Raw genomic sequence first — 21,800 nt, forward strand, 5'->3', positions numbered from 1 at the left:
CATGATTTCCTTGTTGGTGTTTCTCTGACACAAAATGATTAGAAAGTTCAAAGTAAGTCATTGAGATTTATTCTCTGGGGACCGTGTGTGTGTGCGCATGTGCTTTAATTCAATGGGGGAATAAAATGCACAAAACTCATGTTTTAATGCTTCTGTTTCTGGCAGACTATTTTACTTGCTCTTACATTTTATGTTTTTGTTTATTTGTCTTAAATACTGGAACCAGTTTTGTTTTTCTTTTATTCATGCTCATCTACTGTGAAACTGTCCAGCTTGAATTTTCCTGTATTTAAAACTATTCTGTCTCTCAGCAGGGGGAGAATCTGTGATGCAGGGCATTTTATTTTTCTTTTCCTTTCCTGAAACATGGTTTCCAATGATGAAAGCATATAAAAGGCGACTGTATCAGTCCCCACCATCGGGAAGAAACCCAAAGCAAAGATGGCCACTGAGGCCCAGCTGTGGGGAGTCCTGGTGGCCACAGTGGAGCCAATCTGTGCTGCAGATTGTTCACAATAAAGTCTGTGTCGAATACAAAGTACCAAACACAGTGTGAGACGTCTCTTATTATTGTTGTTATTATTAACTGTACAGGAGACGTCCCTGGTGGGGACGCTGTCAAGTAATGGATGATGTCATCTTTAGTAGTGCTGCTTTCAGGAACTCCTGCTAACGTAGGACTCAAGAGCCTCCCACACTTTTTATGAGTAATGTCATTGCTTATGTTGGTAAATACACAGTAGTCAACATGATTTATGAAGAGGGTGTGTATATATTTTAGTCTTCGTGATTATGTGTTAATTTACCTAATTATAAAGAATTCAGCCCTTTTTGGCCACTTAAAATGTGTTTATAGTACCATTATGTTTTACTTGTTTCAATTTCCGCTGCCCCGTTTGGCCAGATCTCTCCTTTTGTAAGCTTTGGATAGTGGCCGGATCAATCCAAATATCAATAGTATTGATACTAACGCTGATATTGGTATCAGCTCAATATCAATATTTGCAGTATTGCACAGTAAAATGGTCTGTTAAAAAAGTCTATTAGCCTCACTGATTGGGTAAAAACAGCACTGAATTCTTTAAGGGAACAGTAGAAGAAGAATCTCAAAAGACTATCGTTGCAAACAGCACTTTTCTCCCACAGCACCTAAACGCAGCACCAGCAGCGTTTGGTTACTCGGCTGCCGCCAGGCTGCCAGTCTGCGTCCGCTGCTGCTGCTGCTGCACATCAAAGCCTGATGAGACACCGTGGAGACGCTGTCAGCCTCCTCCAACCTGCTTCACTTCGAGGCCGCTCGGATGCGGGGTGCTTCATATCTGCGGACGCTTCGAGAAGAAAAAGGAGAAGGAGCAGGTGCACCGAAGTCCCCGCCGCCGAGGTTTCCTCTCTCTGAGTGATTTGGGGGGAGCTGTTGTTCGTTGTCACTTCCGGGCGAGCAGTCGGTACCACCGGCAGCTCACATCGCCGGCGGAGGAGGAGAAGAAGAGGAAGTTCGGCAGCATCGATGCTTCGCGCGGGGAGGATGGAGGAGTTTGTCACGGAGGAAGAGGAGCCGTGGTACGACCAGCGGGACCTGGAGCAAGGTGAGCCCACCCCTCTTCTATTAGCAACCGCTGGCCCCCGGGTGTTCATGCATTTAGAGGTGGGTGGAAATCCGGGAGGAGGTTGCACCTCTTAAAGGCAACTCATGCACGAGTTGGAGCTGCCTGCCCTTCATCTCATCAATTACTCCGATCCTGTCAGCGGTGGTTCGGACAGCAGTCCTCCTGTCAGACTGACTGAATGTCCTCCTCTCCTCTCCTCTCCTCTCCTCTCCTCTCAAGCTGTTTTTCTCTCTCAAATCCATCAGCCCACTTGCTGTGGAGCTGCATGACGTTATTTTGGGTGTATGTTCCTAACAAAAAGGTCAGCACAGTGTGAGGAGCAGTGCAGCAAATCCCCAGAACTTTGTAGATTTTTGAATAAAATCAAAGAAACAAAGAGCAGCAAAGGCAGCAGCTCAGACTGTTTATTGTTGCTCCTCCTTGCTGCTGTGTGACCAGCCCTGCCAGTAAATGGCTTTAAAAGGCTGCAGTTTCACTGAGAGTGCGTCTGAGGAGAGCTGTGCTCTGGAAAGCCTGCGTCCTCCTGCAGCAGCATCACCCCATCTCCTGATTACCTGCTGACCCAAAGAGCTAAAGCAGCTTTGTTGCGTCATTGTGCAGCGTGCATGGAGACGCAGGTGGATTTGACTCCCTGTGTGTGTGTCCATCATCAGAATTTCATCTCAGCATTATTCAGCATCCAGACTAAAGTCATTAGCCCCCCCAACCCCACTCTATCCCCATCCCGCAGGCTGATCTGATTAGGGAGACCCAGACGAAGCCTCCTTAGTGGAGATCAGAGATTTGAGGCTTTTCGGGGTCAGACTGGAAGCGTAATTACCGTCAAGCTCTCACTGTGCCACACAAATACACTGCGTGCACTTTAGAGCCTGACATCATTTTGCCCCAGAAATGATCCTGCGTTATGCAACTTTTCTGCTGCCGGATCTGCTATTTGGTGACACCACCCCCCTCGCCTAGCCACCCCCTACCTCTGTGTGGTTATTAAAATCAGGCAAACATGGAAAATGAGTCGTGGCAGATGGTGTGGTTAGTCCTGCAGCTTCATCTGACCTGTGAGGGGGGGCCTGTCGCATGAGGAGTTAGAGTTCGGTCCCTGTGATGAGGATGACTTTCTCAGCAAGGCCTCCTCCACAGAACTCAGAAGTTATATAACAGAAGACTCGGCACGTGCCCGCCACAGGGACAGAAGCGGCGCCGTGACTGTGAGGTGCCGTGCGAACTCTCCTCCAACGCCTCTTCCTCAGCTCATTAGTGCTCTCCGGTTCAGGCTGGAGTTTTGCTGTCTCTTCTGTCTTGTTGAAGCATGTCCTTGCCTCCCCTCGCTGCGTTTTAGGCAACAGAGAGGATGCACATCGTGCACAAATGGAGCTTGTTAAATATATTAGACAAGGCAGAGGTGTTACATGCAAATGAGCCCAATCGGATCTAATCTTTTGCGTTTTACACCTGCAGTACTGCATGCATGCAGGCTTGTGTTTTTATCCTCTGCGTTGGGTTGAAAGAACACTCCATTCACTGCTCAGTAATGAATGTCAGTGCCTCTCTGTCTCCTCCCATCCCTCCACTCCCCCATGTTTGTTATGGGCTCCAAGTATACAGAGCCAGCAAGATTCTCCTCCTCCTCCTCTTCAGTCCAGCTTGTTTTTATCCACCAGAGGAGGATGAATAATGGATGCTTCACGCTGTGTCAGAAAATATCAGCAACTGTTAAGGTGTTGTCAGAGCTCAGGCTCCTGCTGTTCACACGACTGCAGGCTTTTATCAGCATGATGTGAAGAGAAACCAATCTGCAAGAAAACTATTGTGATCTTTAAAATAAATGCACAGTAATATTTGGTGCCTGTTCTCTTTATCTTGGTTTTCATTAAGTCATCCACAAACAAGCCTGAACAACTGGTTTTAGCCATAAAGCCCTGAGAGCAAACTCTGCTTATGTCTGTCCTTCTCTCCCATCTCTCATCAGACCTGCATTTGGCAGCGGAGCTCGGCAAGACCCTCCTGGAACGCAACAAAGAGCTGGAGGACTCTCTGCAGCAGATGTACATCAACAACGAGGAGCAAGTGCAAGAGATTGAGGTGTGCTACTCCTGGGCTGCTGCCTGTCTGTGTTCCTTTCCTACTCAGTTATGGTGTAAAGTGAGGGGAAGAAATGGCAGAAAACAGCGCGAGTGTGTGAGAAGAAAAAAAACACGTGCAGAATGCGTCAGCCTCTTCACAGCTCCAAATCTGCATGTGTTGTTAGCGACGAGGCTCGCCGAGGGTAAAGTAAACACCTGATGAGAGCCTCTGAAAATGTATTCTCAGTCTTCGAGATAGACACACAAAGTCAACGTATCGAATTTTGGCGAAACCTGTATATAAACTCGTTAGCCACTATATTAGGAACACCTTACCAGTACTGAGTTGGACCCCATTTTCCTTCTGAGTTGTCCTAATTTTTTGTGGTACAAATTTCAAGTCAAGTCAAGTGGCTCTATTGTTATTGCAACCGTGTGCAGTGATACAGTACACAGTGAAACGTTCCTCCAAGACCATGGTGCTACATATGACATATAACAGACAATTTACACAGCACTGCATAAAGTGCAATGTGCAAAAAAATGCAAAAAACACAAAACAAAGACAGTGCAACACCAAACTGAACAGAACGATACAGACACAACACAGTGCATGCACAACAGTGCAATAGAAATGTGCAAAAGACTGAGCATTGTGCAAAAAGCCACTTGGTATATGAAGGTGTGTGTGTGTGTTAATCCAGTCACTGAGTGTTTGGGAGTCTGACAGCATGGGATAAGAAACTGTTTCGCAGTCTAGCAGCGAGGGCCTGATTACTCCGGTACCTCTTGCCCAAAGGCAGCAGGGTGAAGAGTGCGTGTGTGTGTGGGGTCCTCCACAATGCTGGTGGCTTTGCAGATGTACCAAAGTGAGGTGACTGCGGAGCCCATTTAAGTACAGTGAACTCAGTGTCATGTTCAAGAAACCAGTTTGAAATGATTAGTTTTGTGACATGGTGTGCTGTCCTGCAGAAGGTGGGTACACTGTGGTCATAAAGGGACATGCATGGGCAACAACAATACTCTGGTGTCTGTGGTGTTTAAACTATACTCAGTGGGAACTTATTAGTGCAGTGTGCAATTTTGTGACCTTGTGTAATTTGTAGCCTCAATTTCTTGTTCTTAGTTGGCAGGAGTGACAGCTGGTGTGCTCTTCTGCTGCTGCAGTGTTCAGAGATGCTCTTCTGCGTACCTTGGTTTTAATAAGTTGCTGTGGACTTTCTATTAGCTTGAAGCTCTATGGCCATTCACCTCTGACCTCTGACATCAACAAGGCATTTTCTCCCAGAGAACTGCCGCTCTTTGTTCTGACCATTCTCTGTAAACCTTTAAGTTAGATTATTAGATTATTAGATGTAGATTTTCCAGTGTTCTGGCTTAGATGTCTCTAACCTTACACTGCAGAATTATTTCTCAAAGTTTTGACTGACACTACCCACGAGATGAACTTTTAACCCATATGAACCTGTGTGAACTGTAATTGTATAAACGTGTGTATTGTTACAACACATTTGTAATTTGGGTTAGTTTGCATTCTTTAAAGTACTTCTACCCTGTGCTCCCAGGACCAGTCTGTTCTCCAGATGTAAACCATTAAGATCCTCTCATTTTAATGGCAAACATGCGTCTCTTGCAGTACCTGTCCAAGCAGCTGGAAATGTTGCGGGAGATGAACGAGCAGCACGCAAAGGTGTACGAACAGCTGGATGTGACGGCCAGAGAGCTGGAAATCACCAATGAGAAGCTGGTGCTGGAGAGCAAGGCGTCGCAGCAGAAAATAGACAGGTGACCCACAGCTGCTTTGAGCCCACGCGTTCACTATACATGTTGGCCTCTGTGGGAAAAGCAGCGAGCCTGATGTAACAGTCACTTCGTAATCAGCTGAAGAATGTGAGCCACCTGAGCAGCTGATTTTAAAATAATCGGATTTAAATAATCAGGGATTAAATTATGTTATGTTCCAGGGCTGAAGGTTAAAAATACTTCTCAGTGCTTCTTTCTAAATATTCACTTTCTTTGGTTTGTAGTGCTGAGTCATTCCAGCTTTGAGATAAAGGTATGGTGTAATCAAAATGGAAAAAATCAGTGATCTGTGTGTGTGTGTGCATGTCTGTAGGTTAACCAGCACCATGGAGACCCTACAGAGCCAGGTGGACAGTCTCACAGCTCGGGTTGAGGAGCTGCGAACTTTGGAGGAGCTGAGAGTACGCAGGGAGAAGAAGGAGCGTCGCAAGACCATCCACTCTTTCCCTTGCCTCAAGGAGCTCTGCACTGCTCCGAGGTCACTGAGTGTCAGGAAATGATTGGTGTCTTTGCTGTCTGTAATATAGAGCTAACAGTAACTGTAACATGTCCTATGTATGTAAAAACGTATTTCATTTCTTAGTTTTTTGCATATTTGTCGCACTTTTTTCCAGATCATCAAACAAATGCTAGACAAACATAACCTGAGTAAATGTAAAACATAGTGTTTAAATCATGATTTAATTTATTTCATTTATTAAGCGAAAAAGGTATCCAAACCTACACGGCCCTGTGTGAAAAAGTAATTGTTCCTTAAAGCTAATAATCAGTCGTTGTCAATGAGTCTTTCACATCTTTGTGAAGGAATTTGGACCCACTTTTCCTTTTTTTTTTAATTCAGCCACATTAGAGGTTTTTTAGCATAAGCGGCCTGTTTAAGCATATAAATCTGACTGAAGTCCAGGCTTGGCTCCAAAACCTTCACTTCTTGTTTCTTAGCCATTCAGAAGTGGACTTGTTGGTGTGCTTCAGGTCATTGTCCTGCTAGATAACCAACCAAATGAGGCCTTGGTGTGGCAAGTGAAACCGAACCTTTTTTCTTTCCAAAAAATGTTGTCAATCACAGTTAATTCCTGACTTAACAAGAGAGGCAGTTACTTTTTCACAAAGTGCCAGATAGGTTTCAGTAGCTGTTTCCTTATAAATGATGAAGTCATCATCTAAAAACTGAATTCTGTATTTGTTTGGGTTATCTTGGTCTAGTATTAAAATTAGTTTGATGTAAAACAAAAAAAACAGAAGGATTTGAATGCTTTATCACTGGACTGTATTTATAGTGTGACTGTGCAGTGTTTGTACATGAAATTTGAATGAGATTGGCCACAAACGCAGCTCACTGAGTGTTTTTCCTGTAAGGTATGAGGATGGTTTCCTGCTGGCCAATCCGGGTAGCGTGGACCTGGCCGAGCGACAGCCGCTGGATGAGGAGAACGACCGTCTGAGAGACATCGTGTCGTCGCTGCACTCGGCCATGGCTGCAGAGCGGTCCAGGCGGGAGGGTGCAGAGAGGGAGTGTGCTGCTGTGCTGCAGGAGTTTGAGCGCCTGGAGCAGCGTCTCCTAGGAGCAGAAGGATGCCAGCTGCGGGTTCAGGAGTTGGAAGCTGAGCTCCAGGAGATGCAGCAACTCAGGAAGTCCAGGGTGTGTCTGATTGGTGACATGGAAGACGGCCTAGAGAATCTGCTTAATAACGGCCCTGAGACTGACACTCCAGAGGAGAGCCCAGGGCAGGAGGACGGAGGCGAGGGAGGTGCTGGAGAGGCTGGGCAGCAAGGAGGACCGGTGAGAAAAAGCTGCAGCGACACAGCCTTGAACGCCATCTCAGCTCGTGACGCAACTGGTAGACGGCAGGGGAGCTACGCCCTCCACGCCAACGGCGTGCGCAAACGGGGCATGTCCATCCTGCGGGAGGTGGACGAGCAGTACCACGCGCTGCTGGAGAAGTACGAGGAGCTGCTGGGGAAGTGCAGGCGTCACGAAGAAAGCCTGTGCCACGCAGGGGTGCAGACCTCGCGCCCCGTCTCCAGGGATCCCTCCATGAAGGAGTACAACATGGCCACCGCGGGGCCTTCCACCTCCGGAGACGTCGTGATCGCCGCCGCCCCTCCTACACCCCCTCAGACTCCCTCCACCCCTGAAGCCCTGGAGGGGATCAGCAGGCAGGTGGAGCAGGTGGACAAACGGCTGAGCCAGAACACGCCAGAGTACAAGGCACTGTTCAAGGAGATCTTCTCCCGACTGCAGAAGACAAAGAGCGACATGAACACGAGGAAGAGCAGAAAGACTAACAAGTGAGGCACAGATGAGATACTACAAACATCTCAGTTTACCAAACTGTTTAAAGGCTTCTCATTTAACCGTTTGGCCACCCTTCACTGCTGTATCCTGTTTCACATGAAACTGCCAAAGGGATGAAATGCTTCTCCTGACTGTAACTGACAAACTATCTGAATGGAGGGTTTTGTTGTGACATCGTTTGTAACTGATGCAGAAATGACTCCGTTTATTTTGCATTTATGATAAACACTGAAGCCAAATAACAGGCCAACTTTCAGAGGCTTTAAAACTTGCAGCATTTACAGCATGCATCTGGCTGATAACACAAAAAAAGCTAAATCTGTCCTTGAGAAAAAGAGGAATTTCAAGCGTTTGAATGGCTCAATGAGCTTAAAGCTTTTTGAACTCACCGGATGGCACAAAATCAGTGTACCTCCTGAACAGGCGGCGATGCTTCTGCATCTTTTTCAGGGATTTATTTCATCATTTCCACACTGTGCTGCCACATGATCCAACTTGTTCCTGTAATCTGCCGTTTTAATGTTTCCTGTTGATTAAAATAACTACTGCATCAACCATGTTCTCCTTTTTTTGTTTTTGTTTAAACCTCTGCCACGGTGGTTTAAATAGATGTTCTTGTTACTGATTGCATGTATGCTGCCATTCTGTCTGTAAATGCAACAGCTCGGAAAGTTTTGAATGAATTCTGATAAAACAGATCCACTGAGGTCATCAAGGTCAACTTTATGATTTATTAAAAATCAACAAAAAGCCTTGTAACTTAGAAACTACGATTCTTAACATGTACAACATGTACAAAGTAGCCTGTAAAGATTTCTAACGTGTCACATTTGACCTCTGACCTCTCCTTCAAGGGCAGTAGATTGATCCGAAAGTCAAAGTGATAATACTATTAGCTGATTTTTTTTCTTACTGCCATTATTTGCATCGACAACATATCCCCAATGATATATGAGGATTTTAAATATCATGGTACTTTGGACCTCTGACTTCTTCTTCGAGGTCAAATGAGGTCAGACTTTTAAAAATAAGACATGTTAAGAAACCCTGCTTAATACTCTGCTGCCTTTGTTTGTACTGCTAACATTTAGGAATGATACTGGTAAACAGGGAGTCTAAATAACACAATTTGTATACAAATATGTCGCGTTTGACCTTTGACCTCACTTTGGCATTTTACATCTGCCTCTCTTTCAGCTTAAGCCCAAAATCTGTTAGTTTTTTTTAAAGAGAGTACTGTCAAGAGAAATAATGAATCCACATAAATAATTAGTAATTATTCTCAGGATGATGTCAGTAATTACAAAAGCCTGCCCTAGGCACTTGTTTTTACTGCACTACAAACCTCTTAAAGTACATTTAAAAAGAACAAAGAAAACAAAGTGAATATATACAAAATGCAGCACTATTACCTTTAAAGTAAATACTGCCCAGAGAGCGAGTTTCTTGGCAGAGGTTTGAGCTCTGAGTGCTTCTTTGTTTTGCTACTAGGTGCAAAAGTGCTCATGAAGGACATTTGTTTGGTAATAACCCCGAATAAAACACGACACACACACCCAGTCTGAACACTTTAATGTGAACACACATCAGTAAACTGTAGGGTAATACAAATAGCACATATCGAGTCTCACTCAACCCACAGAGGAAAAACAGTCCACGGCACGAGAGCTGAACGGAGCTTGACGGGCTTCACTCGGATACTTATGGAGTGTATTTGAAAAAAAAACAAAAAAAAAACACTTTCATATGGCAGGATGTGTTAACCATCAGTGTCTGGTTAAAGGACCCGCGTCTCTATTCTGGTTCATAAGTCAATTATAGACAATTCTGAGCTCTGCCGAGTCAGCAGAGGCGGCGCGTGGCCGGTCGGGTGAGTCTGGAGGCACAGTCAGCAGTGGTAATCTTTAACTTGAGCAATACGAGGTGAGCGGTTTAACAGTTTTCTGCGGTGTTCGGCTCAATAGGGAACTGAGGTAACGCGCTAGAATTGATGTCCTCGGGAACATAAGAGGAGACTGGGTGATATAAAGCCATTAGTACAACCCGGACTCTTAGATTTAGAGTTCATTTATTAGATTTGAAGAAACCTACAAAGTACTGAAATGAAGGTGTTGGTGAATAAAGCTGATATGATTGACACCCTGAAACAAGGAGATTAGCATGTCCTCAGTCCTGATTCCCTGTCAATGTTATACAAAATCTGTTAAAACAGGCTCACATGATGGTCTGGCAAATATAATATTTAATAGTAAGAAGGCAACTGGCTCAACTAGGCTGTCTATTTTTTATTTACTTGTTAAGGCCACACGGCTGCTAAAAAACAAAACAAAACCTGCCAAAATACCCTGATCAGGAAAAAAACAAAGAAAAAACAGCCACAGCTAAAGCGAGGGAATGCAAGGGGGTTAGAGGTAACTGCTTTCCCTCTTCTCTCAGCAGAATTTGCTGGCTGTTCGACTATTTGGAAAAAAAGAAGTGGCCCGAGTTCCAAATAATTTAACAAGACCCAACTACAAATAATCTGCTCAAAGGCTTTAGGTGGGCTGTGTCCAAGATTTGTGTCCAGCAATTACTGCTCAGTGACCGTACAGCGACCGTGTGCACGCAGCACTTTAGCTTCCTGTACAATTCTTTCCAAGGCAGATCGTGGTAATCGTACAAAACAATGTGAAAAAGAGAGAAAAGAAAGGAAGGAAAAAAGTGATAGCGAGAAATCAAATTTGCTTGTTAACAGATGCTTTTTTTTTCCTTTCCTTTTTTATAAACAAACTGTAACCAAAAATCTGGATAATGAACACCATTTACTTTCTCCGTTTTTTTTGAAGATGTCATTCTTGTAATAAAGGCTGGTGCAAACAAATCAATCAGCGTTGCTATGGGAGGAATGATGAAGTGATTGGAATTTAGAAGAAATAGAAAATAGATGGAACTGCAGGAGAGGAGTGAGCAAGCTGATGGACGGAGAGAGCAAAAGACTGAAACAATCCAATATCCAGGGGGAGGTGGGAATGATGGCAAGAAAAAAAGAAAAGCGGAAACAAAGCAGAGGAAGACATTGGTGGACCAGCGAGCGAGTGTGGGAAGGGGAAAAAAAAAATAAAAATCAGTCCTTCCAATCTTTCTTGATAGCGAGGCTCCATTCCCAAGACAGGTGATCGTTTTTGTCGTCATCGGTGAACTTGGACTTGATATGGTAGGTGCCGCGGGCCAGCATCCCTTTTGGGGCTTCCTCCATTGTGGTGAGGAACTCGTACTCCTCGCTTGGTCTGGGGCCGTAGCTGCCCACCATGTAATCAGACTTGTCAACTGCACATCACAGAGGGAAAGAAAAAGGAGAACTTTAGGATCAAGAGGCAGACTCATTCTAGTTTTTATTTTGTTTTGCCTTTTGTTTTTAAGTCAGTTTAGCTCCAGCATGGATTTTTATCATATGAAAATGGTTATAGTTTTACTTTCATTGTTTTTTAATAATTACTGTATGGTGACCATGTATGAGAGGCAAGGTTTAGGAAAATCAGTACAGCTATATAAAAAAAACGGCAGAGTGAGATGATTTGAGCAGGCTCACCTTTAACTCCTTTCCTGAAAGTTTGTTGCATGTACTTCAGGCCTGACACGATCTCTTTGTTGACCTGCAGAAGGCAACAAGAGTTAAATTCTTCTGAAAAGCCTCTGACGATAATGATAGTGCTCTGCGGACTGCAGTTACATCTCCAGCAGTGATGTAACAACAACACTGCGACGTAAACAGAGCGCAGTGGCGAGTGTGACAAACGCCAGACTCTCACCTTGAAGCAGATCTTTATTCTGTACTCAACTCCCTCCTTCATCGGAAACGGGTTCTTCCTGAAGCTTTCCAGGTCCCCTGGCAGATAAAAGCAACACAGAAGGGACAAAAGAGTCAGATCAAGTGTCAGTTTCTTTCCACTTTGACAAAAAAAAAAAAAAAAAAAAAAAAAAAAAATACACAGGCTGATAAACAAACAGTTCCTGTGGATTTTGGGTTTCAACACCCTGTAGTAAGAATAATGACCACCAGAGGGAACAATGTCACAAGTGAGCCTCTGCTCTGCTGGAGGGGGCTGAAGTTTCAGGAAATGTCTCATTAATGTGGGCACATAGGAATCAAGTCGACACAGATTAGTGAACTAATGACCCACACACACACACACAACAATGAGACTTGTATGCCAGCCTCACTTAGATTTCTAGTTTCTAAACTAAAATCGGCACGGACACACCTGCTCTACTTACCAGTCAGATCGAGGACCAGATTGTTTGGAGCCGTTTCGCACACCAGAACCATCTTCGTCACCTGGACGTTGGGGACAGTGGGATCTAAGACAAGAGGAAAAAGTCACGCAATTAAAAACATCGTCACAGTATAGCAGGAGATAGAAAATCTCATCAGTTTGAATAAAACAACAGAAAAATGCTCAGGGGAGGTGTTACGCGCACACACACACACACACACACACACACACACACACACACACACACACACACACACACACACATATACACGTGTGTGTGTGTGTGTGTGTGTGTGTGTGTGTGTGTGTGTGTAACTACTCGAACACTCACTCTACATTGCATTTAATTTCAGTGAAATTTGTCTAAAACATTAAACGCTCGTATCTGGCGAGTTAGAAACGCCATAACAATCTCTGCTTTTCAAGCTCTTGAACTGAAATTGTAATCCGGAAAGGATTTGCTTTACTTTGCACACGTGGAGTTGCTCTACTTTCATGAATACTGTGCTAAAATTAGTCAATTAAAGCCTTTTAACTAACAAACATTTTAGATCAGGAGTACCAGCATGCTGTATGACAGTAAATATGTATATTTTTAAACAGATTTCTTTGCTGAGAATATAACTCAATGGCAAAAATACAGGAAAGAGTCTGTCTGAGCCGTTAATGACTAGTTTCTGACTCATCAGCTCAGTTTTCAATATTCTAACTATTTCCACAACAAATTCCTGGCCTTGTGATACGCCGTGCTATTGGTAGGACAAACATGTTGAGCAACAACTTTGGCAAGTTTATTAAAGAATGACTTTAACATACTTTTGTCATGTCGTCACTACACAGGTTTTAATCATAAATTTAAAAAGGCACAAGCTAAATCCACAAGAAAAAACACTAACTCTTCTTGAAATCAACGCATATTTAAGCTTATTGACGTATGTTAATTAACATCAACACACCAACGACTACAGCAGCCGCGTTTCCCAGCAGCGCCTCCTTGTACTTGCGCAGGCTCTCGTCATCTTGGTCCAGCTCCTGGATCTCCTTCAAGCTCTTCTGGGCGGGGGCTTTGTAGTTGACAGAAGAGTCGCTCTCATCATTGGCTGCTGCGATCGCTGCCAGCTCCTCTGGTGTGGGCTCGTGCTCTGCCATGGTGTGCTAACTGCAGCAGGAAACATTGACAGAAGAGAGAGGAAGGGTTAGATGACAGGAAAGTAGAGTAATACACTTTGACCGACAGAGGTTCGCACCACGGACTGCTTCTCCTTTTCACTCTTGCTATGAAGCGAAGTAGCGACGGGCTGTTTAAGACTTCCAGCTGCTGGGATTCATTATCCTGAGGGATAACAAACTTTGACCTGGGCGCAGCACTCTAAAGCTGCAGGTCATGTAGGAAGAAACAGCCTGTTCTACTGCTTTAATAGTTCACACGCTGAAAGACAAAGTAATGGTATCTGCTCTGCAAAAACTTTCATTTCAGAGCAACTTCCCTGTTCAAACAGAGTGACAAGAGGAACAATCCACAGAGCTCGTGTGCACTATTTTCTTCATTAACAGGCAGCTGGCAACAGGTCAGCTATATTGAAATAAACCAAAGATGAGTCAGTTTTGTGCCTTGTGGGCAACTTTCACATTTTGACAAAAGCCCCTTTGTTTATTCAACACCTCAACACAGACTTGCACATATGCACACACCCTGGCAGACACGAGCCAAGACACGTGACACTCTAACCCTCGCAGTCTACTTGGCGGACCAGCCAGTTTCCCTGATGTTGCAGCGATGACATACAGCAGAGGTTGGTGGTCTAAGAAGCTGATGGTTATCTGAGCTCCATGCTTTTCTAGTCTCTCCGGCTCAACAGCTAGTAAAAAACAGCAGTGCGCGCGTAGCCGTTTACACCCAGCTGTGCTCTCACAACCACTCTTACTGCTAATTGCCAGTGATTCTGAGCAGGCAACAGCACAGTAACACAATGAGACCTTGGACAACAAACCTGCTCTAGTTATGCAATTTATAACATCTGGTGCACAAATGCTGGGCAAAGCCTACACAGTGCCGTTCAACACATGCAGCTGGATGATGGTACTGTGTAACACTTGCGTGAGGTCTGTTCTGCAAGCACAACAAGATGAGAACAGAACCTGCAGTCCTCAACAAACTGATAGCACTTTTCTCATCTTATCGACCACTGAAGCCTCACATATAGTGCAAACCACAGTCGCAGTCATACAGTGCTTTATCGACTTTAAGCAGTTGATTTATCACACATAGAAAGCAAGAAAGCAGAGACCTGCAACGGAAACACAAAGACCAGCTTTCATGCACTTTGCCCTTTGAGGCGAATCTCAAAGAAACTCTAAACTTCTAACAAAATTAGAAGAAGTGACACTACTTACTGTCAAAAAATGAGGCAACACAGCAGAAAACTCCTTCTGGTCAGCGACAATTATTTATTAATCTGGAGGTGTTGCCCTGTCTTGCCATGAACAGAACATTCCTCCAAGCTAGCGAGCAGCTACACCCTCAAATGTCTCATCCTGCGTGTTTGCATGTTGAAAGAACTTCCTGTACTGCGCTGAATTTAACCATGCATCAACATGGGCCACACGTATCACTGTTTTAAACTGTGCAGTATTGCATTAAAGTGAAAGAGGAAGATTAGAGCACCAACTTCTTCTCCTTTAAACTCTTAGTTACACATGCTACAAAGATGCAGGCAGTGACTAACATCTCAGCTTCTTTTTCTTTTGTACTGTTGCAAATCAGGTTAACCCGGGAGGTAATGACACAATGAAGCTAACAAATGCAGATAAAGCAAACGCACAAGAACCCACCAGACAAACAACCCTTAAGTGGCGACAGCTTACGAGGCCAGTTTCACCTGCTCAGTACAGGTTGTTACCCTCGGCAACAGAATACAGCTGACACAACCTCACCCATCGCAGCAAATCACACTCAGCAAATGAACAGTGTTGAAAAAAACAAAACTGGTTTGTTGATCCGCCTAACCCTCTGCTCTGCTCTAGTTTGCCTCCATATACAGTTGGGCATTAGCCAAGCAGGAACTGAGAATGCAGCACAGTTTGTTTTTTTTGTTTTTCCCAAATTGGGCCTCTATGCTCCCATAAAAGCACAAATTCCTCTTATCCCAATAGCTTGCTGGTTTGGCCTGTCAGCTGTGTGAGTGTTTCCTGGTCAAAAAGACAGGGAGAGAGAGACGGAGAAGAAAATCAGACCAGATATCACAGTGATGTGTCATATCATTCTTCAAGGCACAGGTTGTTTTTCTCGCTTCCTCTTCTCGACTTTCAATGCACTCCTTGTGACGGCTGTGCAGCGAGCAGCATTGTGACTGCAACATACCAAACCGTCACACAGCAGGAAGTGCTCAGTCACAGAGAACTGGCATGTTTCTCTACTGGAAACTATTCTGAAAATCTCAAGTCAAAACTTCTCTGTCCTAAATCTCAGCTGTTAGTGTATAAAATTATTATTATTTTTGACTGGATCAGTACTTCACCTCCAAGATGAAATTATGGCTGAATCTAATAACTATATACTATTCAGTTAGTGACGCTAACCCACTAGTTAAGTCACAAAGCAAACCTTGAACTGAGCTTCTGCACCGTTGGCATTTTGAAACCGCAAATTTTTACATCGCAACGGAGACGCGCCAAGTTTTATTCTCCTTTTTTGACTCCAATGAGGGCCAGAATACAACAAAATGATTCTATTCTATTCAACCAGAGCTAAAACTAGACTGAGATCATAAAATCATCAAGACAGGTCATAAAATCAGAACATTGTTTAATTGCTTTAATTGTTGTACAGTGCTGTGTGAGCTCTATATAAAGAAGCTTTACTAAGAACACATGAAAAGCAGGTTTGCATTATGACATTGCTGGCACAAGTAAGCATGCAGGTGTAAGACACTTCCTGCTTCCATTTTCATGCTTGGAAAACGGAAGCCAGTGTGTCCATCTTTTGTATACAGTGTACGATTGGATAACATTTTCCCAGAAAAACATGATTATGGTTCACAAAGAAACAGTTTCCAAATTTGTCTCTAATGATACTGAGACGGGTAATGACTAGACTGACGTGAAATACAATCACCATAATAAATGCAGGCAGTCATTTCTGAACTGCAAAACTGCAGGGCATCTGATGAAGTTATTCCAGTGCAGCGAGCCACATTTACCAACATAAGCACCAAGAAATTATAGATACGGCTGTTCTAAGTGTGGCAGACAGCCACATCCCTTCAAGCTACCATCTTAATCAAGTGTGAAATTGTTGATTCAGCATATTAAAAAAAAGGGGGGTGGGGGGCATAAATAGATTAGTTTGAACAATACTGACATCACCACCCTCATAATAATACCCCTTTTTTTCCCCCCCTCGCTCAATCCATGTGGCTTGTGGCTAAGTAGCTACATACTGAGCTGACAGGAAAAGGCCCCGTCATTGTTCTGCCTGCTGGCAATCAACACAGAGGTCATGAGATCGTGTAAACCCACAGTGGGATGTGCTGCTGGACTTCTCCTTTTCAGTGTCCTAACCTTCACCTGTGCTACTTTCTCCTTACAGGTGGATAATCTCACCGCTTGGCTGGACTAAGCAGCACAAATTTACAAACATACCCGGCTTGGCAGGAGTTGAGGCTTGAGATTAGTCTTGCTCCCTAGCAACACTGCTGAGCAATAAGAAAAGGTGGGATTATGGATCACAAGGCATTCGGGGCAAGGAGAGGAAAGTGTTTGTGTGGAAGTGTCGCTGGTGACGCACCAGGAAGCTCTCCTGTTGAAACATTAGTGACTGTGGCAAGTTATTGAGGTTAAGGAGGCACCAGGTAATCCCTGTGGGATGACACAAGATCTACAGGTGTCATTAATATATATGTGTGAGTGTTCTTAAGGGTAATGAACTAGATATTATATTACTGAAACATCCATACAATGAAAGCAAACTTGTGGTTCTTGCGTTTGTGCTCATTTTTAAGGTTGCATATTGTTGTTGTTGAATATCTACTTTTAACTATTAATGACGTGAATAAAAAGGTTATTCTTTCACATGCAACATCCCCTGGACAGAAATACTAGAAAACAAATTTTATAGATTTTTTTTAAATCAAAGTTAAAGTCAACTTTTTATTCTCTACTAAAATACTGAGCATTATTTCGATAGTAAATAGAGATTAGAAGTGATGTATTCTGTATTTTCCTGGTTTACTTTCATTAAGCACCATGAATGGCATTATTTAAAAATTAAAAATAATGTCACATTTCTTATATATTTATATAATATCTAATATATAAAAAAATAAAAAAACATGATTATGAGTTTAATCTACTAAAATTACTTAGATTTAACCTGGGTTTTTAATCATGGAAAGTCAGGGTTCACAAAGCATTTTCTTTAGTTGTTGTTGGCATTTATGTTGATTTGCTGTTTGCTCAAGTGGTGTTTGAGCATATTGGCATAATGTGGTTGGTGCTGGCATCACCTAACCAATCCTAAATATGGGATTAGAGCTACAGACTTCTAACAACAAACTGTAATCCTGAGAAAACATGAGGAAGTAAAAAACAAAACCCAAATGAATCCCAGCAACTGCAACAACAAAGCCTCAATAGATGCGACTCCAAATACAATCACGTATTCTATTCAATTTGTAGGCTGTGTAGGTATATCATTTTGATGTCCAAGACAGTTTTAGCCTTATTTAGTCTCAGGAGTGAGCAGTTCAAAGGTATGCCTACTTTTAATACATATAAAAGGTCAACAAGTAGGCTACAAGCCTATTTAAAGGACTGTGACTACACAAAGCATATGTAGCAATAAAATTGCTTAGAAATCATTTGCAGAAAGCAGGAACAAAAAAAAAAGAAAAAAAGAGGACATAATAGTTTCCTCTGTAGAGAATCAAACATTTACTGATGCCGTTCAATGAAAGCCAAAGGGCTTACACACACACATTTTAGGATCCATCTCACTGTCTGCACTCAAAGGTTGATTGCTCATTATGATTTATCACTTTAAGGTGTCTGAAGATCCAGCATAAACTATCACGACAACAACAGGTTAATGTAGAGGTTTACCCCTGAGGCTACCTGGATAAGCCAGTTACCATCCCTCACAGTCCAGGGGATGTGAGGGATCAAGGCTGTCCTCCTCAAAGAAAACCATTTCAGAGCTGCAATCCTTTATCGGGTATCGGGTATCGGCCGTGGAGGATCAAATCTTCCACGGCCAGAGGGCCGTGGAAGATTTGATGTAATCTTATGAGCTCCGTTTAGAGCCACCGGTAATGCAATAGATGCTGCTGCTCAGGTTCTTCACTGCAGGCAAAGGGCAATGGAACGGAGGGGGGGGGACAACAAACAGCACATCACAGGCTGGAGTAAAGGCAAAACAGAGCTGCAAACTGGAAAACCCTGAATGCACCCAGGTTCAGCAACAACTCATATTTGTTAGGAATACTTTTTATTAGCCAGGTTTTCCACTGATTAGGCACATACAGCAGCCAGGTGCAGGACAAAGTAAACCAATATGGGAAGCCTGCTTTACTGATTAATCAAGAAGTGGAAGTATTATCGCTGATAACTTACAGTCTGAATTTGTTTCATGGAATAAAGCACACGTTTACCTCAGAGACAAGAACAGGACATGAATGGCGCTTTACTAGACCTTTGTGAAGTGACATTTAGCTCTTGGCCTTAACTCTATTCTAGAAAGTAGAAAGTGATGCTTTGATCCTCTCAGCTCTCTGTGTTCTTGCTCTTTCATGCAGCTCTCAGTGCGCATAAGACCTTTGTAGTTGTTCCATTTTACCTACACGATCTCTCTACAGTTGCACTTTGCTTTAGCGACGACTTCTCTGATTTGAGTGCGCCACAAAAATCCTAATCATCAAATCAGCAGATTGTGATTTGATTCGAAATGAACTACCCTGCAATGACTGTAATGGAAAGGGGTGCTGCTGTAAGACCACATCCTGTATCCACTGTCTCTGTAGTTCAACATTTATTTTTTTTCATGCATACAAATCGATAATATTTCACATGTATCAGATAATGTAACTATTATATCATTCCACTGTTATCTTGCTGTCATTTTAAGCTTTCTTTTTTTTATCTCAGTAGAAAATTGTGCACTTAGCACAGAGCAGCGCTTTGGTGGCATGAATTAAGACCTGCACCACACACCACATGAAAATACCTTTCTGCTGTGCATCTGAGTAATGCAGAGCCCCCATGTTTGATGAAACTGATTAAGGCCGCAGCACATGTCTTCAAATAAGGAAGCCTTGCACGTCAGGCAGCAACTGAACCATTTTGTCTGTCAAGAAATTACTGCAAGCTTCCTTTTTCAGGCGGGCTTGATGATTCATATCCTTTAACGCGCTAACCACAGCACTGCACAACTCATCTTCTTCAAGCTAACCTGGGGGCCTAACTTAATCCAAGCTAAGCATTTTTTTAATGATAGAAATGCTAGAAGGCCTGCTTCTGAAGCCTCTAAAAAAGAGAAAAAAAATATGCTAGGTTCAATCAAGTTGTAGGGGAGGTGCTAACATGCCAAATCTTTGAGGAAGTGTTGCAGAGCTGATGCAATGCAGAGGAACCCAACCCTAGAAAAGTGGGTAGGATAAAAACAGAAATGCAATGAGATGAGGAGTATGCAGGGACACTGGTTAATCGGTTTAACATCTACTAATGAACAAAAGACTCTAAAATGTCACAGAAATGGTTTAAATCCATGGTCAATGAGCAGCAGAAAGAACAGGAGTGGCTGTGAGAGAACAGAAAAGCAAAACATGTCTTCATCCCCAAGAAGGCCCAGGATAAATAGGAAGCTTTAAAAATAGCCGGTGAGAAATCCCTCCGTACAGCAGCAGGAAGCTAAGCATGAATGGGAGAGCCAAGGCGCCAGCCACGCTGAAAGGTCAGGGCTTTACGCTGCTGCTCCATGGGCGTTTTCAGCAATGTGCCCCAGCCTGGATGGGCAACGGGGCGCAGACTACCTGATAAAGGATTGCAGCTCTGAAATGGTTTTCTTTGAGGAGGACAGCCTTGACTTGATATATATAGTGGATGGTATGAGCGTACTCCCAAAGGTGCTCCCCTGAAGATTTGAATTTAAAGTTGTGGATGCAAAGAAAGGCCTAGTCTCTTGCTCTCACACTCTGAGAGAGGAAAAGACTAATACAAACTCACTGCATCAATTCCTGTGAGACCGAGCTAAAATAGGAGAGGCCATTAACACGATTCGTCATGACTGGCTAAGAAAGTCCACTAGAAAAGTGTGGTGCATAGAGAAAAACAATGATTTGGTTAAAATCTCTTTTGTTATGTAAACTGAGAAGGGCAAATGCATCATCAACTTTACTTTATCAGTTCATAGAAATATGCTCCAGCCATTTTTGCAGTTCAGGCCTGTGGTTTTGACCCTTGCACTCTTCACTGTGAGTTGCTGGAACATGTTTGAAGATTATAGCAGTGTCAGGAAAGCACACCAAAAATGTTAAGTACAGATCCTAAATGGGTCTTTCTCCTTTCTTTTCTAAACCTCTGTAGGCCTCTCGCCTCACACCAGAGGAAATAAACTGCTGCAAGACACATCCGCCCGCCACTGGAGGCTCGCAACATTTTAAATATGAGGTGAAGCAAGTGAACAATTCACGGCAGAAGTTGATTAAACAAAAAATTCTCGACCTTCTATAAGAAAAGAAGGGGCCAAAAAATCCTCTACTTATCATACACACACATATACAGGAAGGAAAGGGAGGCTTCACGGTTTGTGTGATCACTCTGAGAAATCACTTGCCAGCCATTCAGCCAAAAGCACACAGCTTAACTATCACACCCAAAGTGCTCAAGAGGTGATAATCACTCGATCTTGGCAGATTTGATCGACGTGCTCTGATTAATTGTTTGCAAGTAAAAAAAAACAAAAAACGAAGAAAAAAAAGCCAAAATGGTGGCTGCTTCAAGTGTAAGCTAGTTCAAATTAAAAGACAGATGAGTTCCAGGAAGTGGTTGAAAAATGTTCCTCATATAAAGGACATGATCATGAAGAATGTGTTAAAGCAGACTAAACGACTAATTTAAACAAATCCCATACTTTACTGGTCAGTGCAATCACTTTCTGTGTGTGCTTTTAACAGCAACGAGTGACATTTCGTTACTTAATAGCCCCAACCCTCTCAGCTCAGATCGGGTTCAACACCCGGAAATTCACAACTAACCGACGGCTTCGGACAACTTTACAGTGACTTCGCTGTAATTTTAAGAAAACGACATTAGTGCAACTACGGGAGTATAACATGCTATTAAAAAAGTAGTTCCTTAACTACAGCAAGCGATTATTTGGTAAACATTTTTTTCTAGAATTCAGGTTCAAGCGGTAAGTTAGCCGTTTTTCTTTTCCTTAGCAAGTAATCGATAGAAATTTGCCGGAGCAGCTTAAGGACGTATATTAACGCACATTTAACAGAATAAAATACATTATAAGAATACTTAAGTGGGTGTTTTATCTACTCTTACCGTTATACTTGTGGTTGGCTGGAAACGTCTACTGTGAATGGGAGTGCAGTGAAGCGGCAGAGGAAAATCTGAGCCCGGTGCCGCTGACGGGCACAATGTCCGGTATGCCACTTTCAAAATAAAGGGCGACAACGAAACGACATTTTTAAAAACGTAGCCCCAGCTGCACGCTGTATAGATACAATACATTTTAAAAATAGAAAATATCCACAACAAAGTATTTTTTAAGCTCGAC

The 21,800-nt window shown here is 43.2% G+C and overlaps 2 protein-coding genes across 5 annotated transcripts; one reads left to right on the top strand and one right to left on the bottom strand.

Annotated features, from left to right (window-relative positions):
• Positions 1 to 654: 654 nt before the first annotated feature.
• Positions 655 to 10,098, top strand: cdr2l (cerebellar degeneration-related protein 2-like). The gene is made up of 5 exons (XM_085156763.1): positions 655 to 1,586; positions 3,574 to 3,686; positions 5,304 to 5,452; positions 5,784 to 5,948; positions 6,827 to 10,098. The coding sequence occupies exons 1-5, from the start codon at positions 1,508 to 1,510 to the stop codon at positions 7,761 to 7,763; spliced, it is 1,443 nt and encodes a 480-aa protein (XP_085012889.1). The 5' UTR covers positions 655 to 1,507; the 3' UTR covers positions 7,764 to 10,098.
• arhgdia (Rho GDP dissociation inhibitor (GDI) alpha) lies at positions 9,322 to 21,682 on the bottom strand. Of its 4 annotated transcripts, none has more exons than XM_085156771.1 (6): positions 21,566 to 21,682; positions 12,976 to 13,174; positions 12,021 to 12,104; positions 11,555 to 11,631; positions 11,335 to 11,398; positions 9,322 to 11,072 (listed from the first exon to the last, which is right to left on the bottom strand). In XM_085156771.1, the coding sequence occupies exons 2-6, from the start codon at positions 13,166 to 13,168 to the stop codon at positions 10,870 to 10,872; spliced, it is 621 nt and encodes a 206-aa protein (XP_085012897.1). In that variant the 5' UTR covers positions 13,169 to 13,174; positions 21,566 to 21,682; the 3' UTR covers positions 9,322 to 10,869. The 4 variants fall into 4 exon arrangements, with proteins under 4 accessions (XP_085012897.1, XP_085012898.1, XP_085012900.1 ...); XM_085156772.1 differs by having other exon boundaries at positions 12,976 to 13,178; positions 21,566 to 21,674; XM_085156774.1 differs by lacking the exon at positions 21,566 to 21,682 and adding an exon at positions 14,414 to 14,828.
• Positions 21,683 to 21,800: the final 118 nt, after the last annotated feature.

The sequence above is a fragment of the Neolamprologus multifasciatus genome, chromosome 4 (assembly GCF_963576455.1).
Source record: "Neolamprologus multifasciatus chromosome 4, fNeoMul1.2, whole genome shotgun sequence".
In the NCBI taxonomy this organism is placed as follows: Eukaryota; Metazoa; Chordata; class Actinopteri; order Cichliformes; family Cichlidae; genus Neolamprologus; species Neolamprologus multifasciatus.